Consider the following 12810-nt stretch of genomic DNA (forward strand, 5'->3'; position numbering starts at 1 on the left):
GTTTTTCCTTGCCACTGTTGCCTTCACCCTTGGCTTGCTTATCAGGAACAATCTCATTATTATCTAGACACATTTTTCTCACACATACACACTTCCATAAATTTTCTTTTCATTTTTGTGAAGCTGCTTTGAGACAATGACCTTTGTTAAGAACGCTATATAAATAAAATTGAATTGAATTGAATTTATAACTTACAACATAAGCAATAAAAGATACCAGTTTTTGTACAGTAACCTATGTACAGTGAAACAAACATGGATAAACAAACATGTAAGATTCTTTAATAAATGAAAAACTGGAACTCTTTACAAATTGCTGTGGTATAAGAGGACATTATTTAATTGGAAAATCTTGCTCCTGGTCAAGCTGTGTCACACCACATTATCGTTAATTATTTTAATTAACATAGCATGTTTTATTATTTTATATCCAAAGGCACAACTAAGGTAGTGAAATATATAATAGTCAAATATCAGAAGTGCCTTTAATTCAAATTCAACTTTCTGTAATGTGCAGTGCGTTTATCACATGTACATCACAGTGTTCATTTATTAAAAGCAACTTACATGTGTGGGAGAATCCAATCTAAATGAACAGTTATGCTATTTAAAAATAAGGCCAAGTGAAACACTCTGTTTGTCTACTAATCTCAATAAATGTTCTTCTTTTGAAAGACCTTTGATATTTTAACTTAAAAAGTGGTGTTGGTAAAATGTAAGTCACTGTCTATCCTTGTTTAATGATTAGTTGTTCTGAACTCATTCTGACAGGTCAAGTAAACAAGATGAGTGACGTTTGGGTACAGTGATCAGCAAGCCTCATTTGCCCTGATCCTTCAGTGATACTCACGGTGGAAGACATGAAGCCTAAGCTGCTGCTCGTATTGCTGGCGTTGCTGCAGACTGGCCAAACTGCACAGGGTGAGTTTATTTCCATCAATATACCACATTGCAAAAATAAATAAATAAATAAATAATGGTTTGCTTATTTTAGTGGTTTATTCCCATTAGAACTAATTATAGCTTAAGCTAGGACCACCAAATAAGAAATACAGAAACACAAAAAGAGGAATTTGAAACAACATTACATTGCAAAGTACACATAGATTAATTTGCATAATTTGAAATGAGTATACTGTTACGTACTTTAAATTTTCACTTCACTTTAATTTTCTTTTTGGTAAATACCGCAATGATATGGAAATAAGAATGCAGTGATTTTTTTTCATATAATATTGTTCTATTTATATATTTATTTATGACACTTGTGTATAATTAATAGTGTTTAAGCATAAAAGACACACATTATTGAGGTGGGAAAAAAACTGTTTAAACATTTACCTTTTGGCTTTCAGAGGCATATTTAGTCTATGTGTTGGTCCGCTTTAGTGTTCAGTTGTTCAATCTGGGTTTAAACAGTCACATATCCCTGGTCTTTCTGTGTGTTCTGTCTGTGCATGTCAGATTCTTGCATAGACCGATGTGATAGCGGCTTTGATGTGACCAAGCAGTGCCAGTGTGACTCGTTATGCAAGTACTACAAGAGCTGCTGCGCTGATTATGAGTCACTCTGTGACAACTTGAGTAAGCGTGGAATCATTATTGCACCTTTCTTTTCATTCTTATTTTATAAAAGAGATGTTTATTTTATCCAACTGTTTTAAAAGAAATAAAGGATTGTATGATGTATGATTCCACGTTGTACACCCACAGCTCGTGGAGACACTTTCCCGTCTTCTCCTGAGGATGAGGAGAACACCACGATCGTTAAACATATAGACAGTGATAAAAACATGATAAACCAGCCTTCTCTTACGTCCACCAGCCTTCTCTTACGTCCACCTTTATTTAACACAACTCCACCGACTTCCGATCCTGACGCCGAGGTGTGCAGTGGCAGGCCATTTAATTCATTCATGCAACTCAAAAATGGTTCACTCTATGCCTTCAGGGGTGCGTAGTCCAAATTAACTCTTAATTTATCAGAATTTCTTTTTTTTTCAAAATCAAATGCAATGTTGTTGTGTTTTTATTGCTATCTATTTATAGTTGTTAATATTACGCTATTCAAAATAACAAAAAAGGTTTACCTTTATGGCTTTTTATTTTTGGTTTATAATTTTTGTATTTTAACAGGAAAGTATTTCTTTGAACTGGATGAGAGATCAGTTTTGCCAGGTTATCCAAAACTCATCGAAGAAGTCTGGGGGATAAAAGGTCCCATAGATGCAGCATTTACACGCATAAACTGCCAAGGAAAAACATACATCTTCAAGGTTTGGAGTCCTGAAAACAAAAAATATTTTTTTAAATATAACAGAGAATTCAATGTCAAAATAAAATTTTTGTCATTTAGTTTTCTTGATCATTTCTTTACTTTATGACCCAAACAAACAGCTAGACTGACAAATGTAACAGGCCATCATGGACATAAAACAAACAATGGGAAACGTGGTGCCAATTCATTACCTCATGAAAAGTTATAAATGGCAAGGGGAAATTAAAGAGATGACGAAAGAGATGGGCTTTAGAGGACTTGCAGAAAAGGAGTCCTATTAAAAGCATATTTTAAAGTTTAAGGTTTAAATGAAAAAAATCAATAGAGTGTTTAACTTACTAGCTAAGTAACTCATAATTTTTGCCTCCTAACTCCTATGTAGTGCACTTCATACAGTACTGTATGTTGAAAGAACAATATGTTTTATCCATTTTTAGTTACTTTTAATATTGGAAAATCACCAAGAACAATTTCTTACAAGTCTCTTTTTTTTTTTTTTTTTTATAAAGACTGCAACTTGTTATCTAACCAGGAAGTCCATAAAGAATTGGACTGGACTGGACTTTTTTCAGTTAGAGTACTGATTCTCAGATCTTTAAAATTCCTTTTAAATTTCTAAAGGTTTCCTCACAAAAACCCTCAACAATTGCACACATTTCTTAATCTGTTTATGTGGAAATCCACCGAGCTGAATTAATAATTCAATAAAGATGTAATATAAATTGTATTAAGTGAGTTTTCATAAAGAGCATTAAAATACAATTACATACATACTTATATTTTCCAATGTTCCAATGGTCAATGTTGGATTGGATGCAGAACACATTTCAACAGGAAACGATTAATTGTGTTCATCAATATATTTATCAATTATTCTGTAATCAGAAAATATGCTCTGCTTTATAGGGGAGCAAGTACTGGAGGTTTGACAATGGAGTCCTGGATAAAGATTTCCCCAAAAATATCTCTGATGGATTTGAAAGTATCCCAAATCACTTAGATGCTGCCTTTGCTATCCCTGCTCACAACCACAATGGCAAAGAGAAGGTCTACTTCTTTAAAGGTTAAAACAAAAATTTGTTTAAAAAAAATGCTTTCAGTAATATATGGTTCTACTTACAGGGTTGTTCCAATTACTCATCAGTGTTGCCTTTATTCAAAACTACTCTCCTTAGGTGACCGTTATTTTCTGTATGAGTTTAAGAACCAGCTGACCCATGAGGAGTGCAGTCTTATGTCCAGGATCTTCCCCTCTGCACTTTTCAGGAGATACACAGATTTATATTATGATCGCTGGGCAGAGCACTTCAGCCTGCTCTTCAGTGGATGTAAGCTTGAAAAAATGCATGTAACATCAAATTAAGCTTATAATACGAATTGTAATATGTTGTGTTTCCGTTTTTTCCAGTTGAAAGCCAACATGGCATCAATCATTTCATTAGTGAAGACTGGATTGGTATCAAATCCCCAGTGGATGCAGTGCTGGCTGGAAGACTGTATGTCTCACCCAGACATGTACACCGGCCCAGTAGAAGGCGGCAGGATCAACTTGGTGGTCAACATCGGAGTCAACAGTGGAACCAGCAGATGAACCAACAGTGGAGCCAACCTTGGGGCCAACAGTGGGACCAACAATGGGACCAGCAGCAGTGGGGCTCACGCAGTAGACAGAATCGATCTCCTTTCTGGGACACTATGACTCAGAGAGCTGTTAGCATCAGGCAGGAGTTTAATCAGAGGCTCAGCCAGGAAAACTGGAGATATCAGGACAGACGCAGGAATGGCTATCAACAGCAGTATGACAATGATTATGATTACAGATACAACCCTTTTGAGGATGCGACACACAATCAAATCCGCTGGAGCCGTCCCCTACAGAGTGTCTACTTCTTTAAAGGAGGTACTGGGTTTAAGCTCCCAACTGTACTTTTCGTCCAACTTTCGTTGCAACCTTCACTGTGTAATGTTATATATGTTATATGCACTATAGGGACAAAAGACATCTTGTTTAACTAATAGGTTTAGGTGTTTTAATGTGTTACTATCACAATGTGCAATCGATTCAATAAGTCAGCTCATCATATTTTAGATATATTTTTCATATTTTAAATTAGATTTATTTTAAATAGCCATTGGTAAATATGCTATAAATGTGCTATAACATGAATAAAACACTGTAGGTCATGCCAATATAGGAAAGTAATCACTTCAAACACAAACCCATCTTTTATTTTATTTTTTTCCTAAACTGCTCAACATTACTAAATCAATATTAATGACACATTTAATAATTTACCATAAATAATGTTCAGAGACTTTCTCCCAAGCAAGTTGTTGATGAGATTTAAAAAAGTCTTTTTTTAAGAATTTTCATAGAGTATTTCATATAGTAGAGTTATTGGTCAGACATGTTAACACATTTCTCACTTTTACTTTTGAAATTATTTCAGTTGTGTGAAATTTGACCAAAACTATTAATATAGTATTTTGCCAGAGTGTACATGACAGTTTTTTCTGTTTCAATTCATCTACAGATCAGTACTACAGATTCAACCTGCAGACCAAGCGTCTTGACTATGCCATTCCTTCGTACCCCAGACCGATCGCTAAATACTGGCTGGGCTGCCAAGACAGCCCAGGAGCAGAGAAGAGATAAATCTATAAAATACAGTACAATGTATCTTGTACTTAGTGTCTACAGTAAGTCAATAAATATGCACAATTTTATGACATGTAATTAATGTAAAGAATTGCACACATAACACAACATCCTCAGTACAATTTCAATAAGTAAATGACCAGTTTCTAAATGCAAATGTAGCTAATTGATATGATTTCTTTTGTATATAGAGTTATTATAAAAATGAAACAGAAATGATCAACTTTTGGTCACAGATGCTGTAAAAGGATAAAACTGTATTCATAGTTAATCTCTAATAATTTATTAGAACTGCTGTAAATATGTTTTTCCATCTGTGATAATGATCTCATAATTTACAGTAAAATGTTGATTTTATTTTATCCAGTGAGGCATCATTTGTCATTAATCACTTTTGATAGTCACTTAATGTAGTAAAATATTAAAGCCAATTAGTTTAAGTTAATTTTTTAGATGATAATGCATGATATATCAATATTGTCATTTATTCTTAAGAACAAATTTCAGATTAAGTTTTAAAAACACAGTCATTTTAAAAGCTAATATAACATTTTTGAGCAATGATATTAAACTAACACAACCCCTTTCCCTTTAGAGTATGGGCTCACCCAAAACACATGCATTGCTCCTTTCTCAGTGCATGAAATTTGGACACCAAAAATATACTTTGAGTCATCTTTAAATCAGCTCTGCATAACCATTAAATATTTATAATCAGTAATACGTTTATTTGTGTGTGGACTCTTATTGTTTAAATGCTCATTATTACCAAATAAATCAAAATTAAAGATGCATATGAAAGCACTCCAACAACCGTTTCAACAGATTATTTTGTAAAATATTTATAAAGAGAAATGACAAAAGTACAAAAAATACATACAATGCGAAAAACAACAATATAAAAGGTATTGCAAGTGAGGGAAAAGTGTGAGTGATTGTTTTCAAACAGCATTCAATGATACAGAAATAGATATATACTTCTACAATGGGTTGAGTATCAGTATATCACCTACTCAGTCTTAGCAGTGATTTAAATAAACATTTTCATATTTGGGCTCTTTATCTTCTTCCATCACAGTCTCATTAGTGCTAACATCTGATGAATTAGACACCTCATCCGATACAGCCACTGTCTCATAGATAGCCTCACTCTTAGTCTCTGATTCAGAGGCTGGTCTTGTGTCTGTGTCCCCACCTGAGACCTGCGTATTTCTTTCTGGGACATTCTTAAGTATAGAGGACAAAGGTCTCTTAGGGGCGCTGCTATCCTGCTGGGAGTCTGTAGCCCCTACTGTACATGGAGAGCTAAAGGACGTGTGTTTTCTACGGCTGGGCTTCCTCAGGACAACATCTGGCTGTCCAGAAAGAGGCGTTTGCTCCCACAAACTGGACTGTGCCCCCAGTTTTCTGCGTGGGGGCTTTGTCACAGCAGCCCCCTTATTTTTGGGTTGTCCGGTTTCATCTCTCTGTCTTTGGATGCTGCCCAGCCTGCGCAGCATTGCCTGTACTGGCCCCTCAGAGCTCAAGTCTGCCTTGGATGCCCGCAAGGGCTTGCCCACAGTCACATAGACAGTGGATATCTTCTCTGTCTCTGTTTCCATCTCAGGCTCCTCAGATGAGGGCTGCGGCTGTAGGCTCTTCTTAGGGTTAGATGGATTGTGCCACCTGCTGCCTGGGACAGTTAAATGAGTCCTTGTTGGGGTGGAGCCGTACCTCTCTGAGTCTGCCTCAGGTAAGGAGGTAGCTGCTTTTTCCTCCAAGAAGGCTATCACCTCATCAGTTATCTCCTCCTTTTCTTCTTTGGGCTGCTCATCTCTGCCCTGTGTTCCCTGCAAACTGGAGAGCATCAAGGCTCCCCAAGGAGTTTTTGCCTTGCGGGCAAGCTCCTGAGTCGAGCCTCGCCGTTCTTTGGGGCTGAACTTGGTGCCTTCTGCAAAAGACACAGAGGGCCGCTTGGATTTGGCAATGCTAGAGGTCCTTGGTATACCGAAAGCCAGAGACATGTCCTCACTGCTAAACGTTGGTGGCTCAGATAAGTAGTTACACTTCGAGCCCATTTCCTGAAACTGAAGCTCACCTCCTGCCACAGCTGGGATGTCTGTAAAAAGCAAAGACTAATTTGTTTAATCAGGAGATGCTTCAGAAACACCACAAATCAGGGGGTTAATAAAGTGTGACCAGAGCCTCTGTACCTTCTCTAGGAGGGACACAGTACACAGGCTCTCCATCCTCATCAGTCTCAAAAGATTCCGAAACCCAGCCTGAGGGAGGTTCGATGAAGCTGTGGTTAAAGGTGACTTCTGGATCATGGTGAGAAACTAGCAAAGATAAAATTTAAAAAAGAAAATATTAATATGGCTGTTATAAACATACCAAATTGTGGTATATGGTCGATACGTTTTTCAGTTAGGTACCAAGCTGAAATTTTCCTTTTTGCTCAGTTTTTGTGTCTTTGATACAGTATGCATATTTTAGCTGGATACATTTAAAATATTTTAAGGCACATAAGTGGACCTTAAGGACCATTTACTAAAATTGAATTAATTGTACCTGCTCTTTCCCAGTTTAAAGACATAAAACATGCATCATTAATATTATCACTATTTACTTCAAAAAAATATATATATTATATTATATAATATACTATAAAATAACAATGGATGTCCAAATCTATTTTACAGTTTTTAATCGAAGTATCTAACCTGTAACCCTGGGAAGACCGGAGGACCAGAGAGAGAGACACGGCATGGCTGAGCTCATGTTGGCCAGCACTGTGTAGACATGATGCTTCATTCGTCCAGTTGTGCTCCTGTCACCTTCTGCCGCTCTACAGTTTTTTAAAAAAAAACATGCACAGTCACATACTGACATCAGGATTTGAGCTATATAATATTTGAGGTAAAAAAAAAAAAACTAACCTGTCCTTTCCATCAGCTGAATGTCCACAACAGCAGCAACAAAACAACAAGGCAAGGAAGAGAACCAGCAGAGGGATCAGAAGTCCTACTAGAAGCCCTGACCGCCTGCCTGCAATACATACATACATGCACAATGCATGTGTCTTATATATGATTTTTGCACATTAGCCTTTTGAGTTTGTTACACTGGCAAAAGGTTTCATGGACATACTGTAGGGACATTCTCCAGTAGCAGGATGGCATGGATCGCCTCCACAGTCACAGGCCGACAAGCAGTCTATTCCATACATCTTATCCGGACATGAACTGTTACACCTGCATTAGCAACAGCCTTAAGTGAGTTCCATTTACATCACAGTAACTGATATACAGTACAAACAAGACCACTCATAAATCATTCTTAGCACACTTGCCTGTCACCCTGAAAGCCAGGCTGGCAAAGACACCTTCCTGTCACATGATCACAGCGTCCATGATAGCAAGGACTGCACGGGAAACGGCAGCCGTCCCCAAAGGTGCCGTCCGCGCACATCTGGTCGCACCTGAAGGGGAAGTGAACAGAACATCCAGTTGTACAGAACATCCAGTTATCATTGCACCTCAGCACCTATGAAATCAGGATTTTGCTAAAAGCACATTTTTGAAAATATATGTCACTTCTGCTTCCTGTTTTTTTTTTGGGGGGGGGGGTTGCAATATACTCTAATTTGACAGTTTATTAGGTACCTTACATTTATTGCATTTTTAATTTAGTTATACATACAGACACAATTTGTAGATGCATATTATACTATACTAAAAATAATTCAAACAGAGTCACATATGGTCAGTGGTGGTCCAGTGTTTATCCCTTTCTATTGATAAATGGGCATAAGTGATCTAACAAATTGTCCAAAGCAACAAATGAGCTACCGTGAGTAACTGTGAATAACAACCTAAAGTAAAATACCAACAATATGAAATAGTTCTAGCACTAAAAGCTCAAAGATGTTGCACAAACATTTTATAGATCCAGCATGATGATGAACACTGATACCTGGGTCCAGTCCAGCCAGGTTCGCAGTGTGCACACTTTCCTGTTACAGCATCACATGGTTTTCCCTTCCTGCAGCGAGGACACGCCTCCTGGCAGTGGACGCCATGGTAACCAGGTGGACAGGGTCGATCACACCTTGTGCCGTTCCATCCCGGAGCACAGGCGCTACATGAGCCGTCCAGTTTAGAGCATGGTTTGCCTCCTTCACAATGACCACAGCTGTAAACACACACAGAGTAACAAACACACCACATGAAAATTTCATAAGCATCTCCATATATGATGGTACACAGGCAAAGAAATGTGTAGACATTGTAGGTGGATGGATGGATGGATGGATGGATGTTTAGATAGATAGATAGAAAGATAGATAGAAAAGTTGAGCAAAAGACAGAAAGAAAAGTATCCCATAGTCTCTCTCCACTAGTCACCTCTCCAAGCAGCCGCTGCCATAGGATCCTGCACTGCACGGTTCATTGCAGAAGGGCTTCTTGTAACCCAGTTGGCACAGACACTCTCCTGTGTTGGGGTCACACTTGCTGTGGATCAGGTCACAAATGCACTGCCGCCTACAATCAGGTCCCCACCAACCACTTATACACTGACACTCACCTGAGTGTTGCTTGCACGGTGATGAATTACAGTTGCAGTAACTGCTGCACTTTTGACCCCAGAAGCCCTCTTTGCAAATGCACTGGCCTGTAGCAGGGTCACAGCTGGAGGTTTCGGGGTGGCACTGGCACAATTTGGTGCAGGTGGAACTCCACCAGCCTTTTTCACACGTGCAGTTACCGTAAATGGGGTCGCAGCGGCCATGGCGTCCACATTTACAGCTATTCTGGCACAGATCGCCCCAGTAGTTGGAAAGACACTTGCACACACCCGTAACGGGGTCACAGCGGCCGTTAGGGTGACACAGGCACTGCTTACGACAGTCTGAGCCCCAGAACTCAGGAGGGCAGGCTGCAGAGAACATGAGTTGAATTACTGAAGGCTTTATATGTACTTACTGTATGTGTCATCACAAACATAAGCTTAAAATGTGTATGGAGCAACTGGCAGGAAAAACTATTATTATTATTGTAAATATTATAAATAATAAATTATTCATGTAACACAGAGGTTAAACATTCTCCTTTACAAACACTCTGCTTTATGTTGTTCCCAAGAACCCATTATACACTGCCTGGCCAAAAAAACGCACACGCTCTAAGGTTTCAACACACAATATTGTGGCCAGTTCATGTGTTAAAACGGTTTCTCGTGCTCCTATAAACACTCTTTTCCAATCTGAGTCATGGAATATGCCTGTGGCATCAGGTAAGAAAAACTGCATTTACTGTATGTGCTAACCTGGCCTTTCAGGTCTTCATCTGACTTAATTTCTTTGCCACATAACTTTGCTGAGTCTAGACCTGACCATCAGAAGCAACCCCAGATCATAACACTGCCTCCAGAGACTTGTACAGTGAGCAACTATGCATGATTGGTGCATCGCTTCATACGTTTACCTTCTTACCCTGATGCACCCATCGCTCTGGAATAGGGTCTGAACTCATCACTCACGTGACCTTTTTCCAGTGCTCCAAAGTCCATACTTTATGCTCCCTAGCAAACTAAAGCATGTTTTCTCATTAGTCTCACTAACAAATGGTTTTCTTATGGCCACGCAGGTGTTTAGTCTCAGTGATTTCTCATCACATTGTGTGCGTATGGAAATGCCCTTATTTTCACTATTAAACTTTTTTTTGTTTTTACTGTTAATTTTTCACCATGTGGCTTTCACCATGTGCCAAGTCTTTAAATAATCCTTGATAATGTGTTGAAGGGATCTTAACCCAGTTTCAGGTATTTCAAATGTTGCTTTCTTATAGCTTGATGCAGCCCAAACACTTGATCCCTTTGAAATAGTGACTTTTTTGGCCAGGGTTAGGGATAGGAAGTGTACAATAACTGTAAAGTATATCCTCTAATGGTTTATTGCAAGTGTTTGTTAATATTTAACCCTCCCCGGGTGGATGTTGTTGCACATCTTGGCATTTGGGTCTAATTTATTGCACTTGAACAACTTTCCCAGTATTTTTAAGAAAAAGTCACTCTAAAGGATAAGTTAACTTAGCTTATGTTAGTAATAGGCAGATTTAGGTAGTTATGAAAAGTTTTCAGGTTTGTTATTCATTCATGGGGGGGCTGAAGCTTTAGAGCACAAGCCACTCTAATTTTATTGTTATCACCCTGAACAGGGGGCCAATCCATCGCAGGGCACACACAGTACAGCCAATCTGAAAACACCCGTTAGCCTAATCTGCCTGTCTTTAGACTGTGGGAAGGAACCTGCCAAGCACATGCAAACCAACACACAGAGACCCGAGGTGGGAATCAAACCCTCAACCCTGGAGGTACAAGGCGACAGTGCTAACCACTATGCCAGCGTGTGCCATGGTTTGTTATATACTACTGAAATCTAAATCACAATGTAGTCCCAATGTAATTTAGATAACTAATATAATAATGCGAGTGAAATCTCAATGATTTTTGTAAATTGTGTCTACCTGTAACAAAAGTGTTTTGTCTATTTGGGAAAGCAGAAGGAAATGGGACCACAAAGGTGATGGACTGGTGTAACATCATGAGTGTATTTCCAACATGATCCTAGCATACAAATGAATGAATGAATGAATGAATTGTAAAAGTAAATATTAATTATAATGTGGCTGAAAGTGCAGATCTGGTCTGATGTCAATTTTATTGTTATTAATATTATTTTTGAGCTGATTGTATATTAGTTTTATTTTAATGATTGGTCAAGAACAACAACACTACATCAGTTTAAAAAAAAAAGATTATTTGCATGTTGTGCTTTTAGTTACCACTTACAAGTTTTGCACTGGAATCCAAAAAAGCCTGGTTTACAACTGCACACTCCGGGATACACACACACCTCATTCTGCATGCAGGCATTCTGTCCTTCACAAAGTGCTAGAGAAAGTTCAGAGCGAAGGTCAAAGCCCCATAACCAGTAATGTACAAACAGTTTCAACATCATACCAGACTAAGAGGTGTTTCTTTAAAAAAAAAAAAAAAAGGCCATGATGTGAAACAGTCCGGCCACAGTGTTTACTCACGTGTTGTGCACTCATCACCCTGCTGGGCCCATCCTAAACAACACACAAGAGCCGAGCCCCTGTTTTTATGAAGAAGAGGAGACACCTTTTATTTAATCAAAATATACATAATAGAAAGAAAAGTATGATTAAATAATAGAATTGATTATATATATATATATATATATATATATATATATATATATGTATGTATTATTGTTTGGCGTTATTTATAATTGTTGAAAATTAGTTTACGACGAGATATTAAAGCTTTATAAAAGTCTAGTTCCTGTACCTTGGGCTGAGGCAAACGTTCCTCCCTGTCGACGACAGCTTCTCCGTGGAGGCCAGAAGAGAGAGGAAGAGCAATCCCAAACCGGAGCGAACGATATTCAGGCACTCCATAACTCTAACCTCCCCAATATCCAGCAGAGCATACGGATCATTGGCTCCTGTCCTGCTTTAGAAAAAGGCTAGTTCTCTGCCATGTTGCTCCTATCCTATACCGCTGCTCTTCTTCCTCACTCTTTGTATGTCTACTTCAGGCTTGGCACTAAACCAAGTCTATGGGAAACCCCCCCTGAGTTTCCTGGGGAAATGAAGCCAGCTTCCACCAATTCAATCAGCCACTGGCCTGTTTAAAGACACAACCTAGAATTCTGGGAAGAGGATCATTTTTTTCTTCTTGTCCCGGGGTGAGCAACGCAGATGTCATCCCTCTCACTGTGTAGTAAGGATTAAAATCAACCCAAAGCAATACTACAGTACAGTTCAGAATGAAAAAATAAAAAATAAAAGATTTCCCAACACAAGGT

General features: G+C 38.4%; 2 protein-coding genes across 4 annotated transcripts; one reads left to right on the forward strand and one right to left on the reverse strand.

The window, feature by feature from the left end:
* The first annotated feature begins 836 nt into the window (after positions 1–836).
* vtna (vitronectin a) lies at positions 837–5660 on the forward strand. Of its 2 annotated transcripts, XM_053507844.1 has the most exons (9): positions 837–921; positions 1465–1584; positions 1714–1953; positions 2137–2276; positions 3185–3341; positions 3454–3606; positions 3687–4178; positions 4813–4978; positions 5533–5660. In XM_053507844.1, exons 1-8 carry the CDS (start codon positions 861–863, stop codon positions 4932–4934), a joined length of 1485 nt encoding a protein of 494 aa, XP_053363819.1. In that variant the 5' UTR covers positions 837–860; the 3' UTR covers positions 4935–4978; positions 5533–5660. The 2 variants fall into 2 exon arrangements, with proteins under 2 accessions (XP_053363819.1, XP_053363818.1); XM_053507843.1 differs by lacking the exon at positions 5533–5660 and having other exon boundaries at positions 4813–5005.
* Positions 5661–5743: 83 nt separating this feature from the next.
* On the reverse strand, positions 5744–12520 carry scarf1 (scavenger receptor class F, member 1). 2 transcript variants are annotated; one of them, XM_053507842.1, is made up of 12 exons: positions 12291–12520; positions 12017–12075; positions 11769–11870; positions 9504–9854; positions 9323–9410; positions 8892–9110; positions 8269–8397; positions 8067–8170; positions 7856–7964; positions 7640–7764; positions 7130–7255; positions 5744–7035 (listed from the first exon to the last, which is right to left on the reverse strand). In XM_053507842.1, exons 1-12 carry the CDS (start codon positions 12398–12400, stop codon positions 5957–5959), a joined length of 2601 nt encoding a protein of 866 aa, XP_053363817.1. In that variant the 5' UTR covers positions 12401–12520; the 3' UTR covers positions 5744–5956. The 2 variants fall into 2 exon arrangements, with proteins under 2 accessions (XP_053363817.1, XP_053363816.1); XM_053507841.1 differs by having other exon boundaries at positions 9323–9854.
* Positions 12521–12810: the final 290 nt, after the last annotated feature.

Source organism: Clarias gariepinus, chromosome 11, assembly GCF_024256425.1.
Source record: "Clarias gariepinus isolate MV-2021 ecotype Netherlands chromosome 11, CGAR_prim_01v2, whole genome shotgun sequence".
In the NCBI taxonomy this organism is placed as follows: Eukaryota; Metazoa; Chordata; class Actinopteri; order Siluriformes; family Clariidae; genus Clarias; species Clarias gariepinus.

Excerpts from the sequence above, each read along its gene's own strand:
- vtna (XM_053507844.1), top strand. The coding sequence starts at position 861 with ATGAAGCCTAAGCTGCTGCTCGTATTGCTGGCGTTGCTGCAGACTGGC. Across the intron at positions 1,585-1,713 it reads GTCACTCTGTGACAACTTGA|CTCGTGGAGACACTTTCCCG; the intron begins GTAAGCGTGGAA and ends GTACACCCACAG. Across the intron at positions 4,179-4,812 it reads TGTCTACTTCTTTAAAGGAG|ATCAGTACTACAGATTCAAC; the intron begins GTACTGGGTTTA and ends ATTCATCTACAG.
- scarf1 (XM_053507841.1), bottom strand. The coding sequence starts at position 12,400 with ATGGAGTGCCTGAATATCGTTCGCTCCGGTTTGGGATTGCTCTTCCTC. Across the intron at positions 9,855-11,768 it reads TGGATTCCAGTGCAAAACTT|CCTGCCCTCCTGAGTTCTGG; the intron begins GTAAGTGGTAAC and ends TGTTCTCTGCAG. Across the intron at positions 7,765-7,855 it reads TCAGCTGATGGAAAGGACAG|AGCGGCAGAAGGTGACAGGA; the intron begins GTTAGTTTTTTT and ends AAAAAACTGTAG.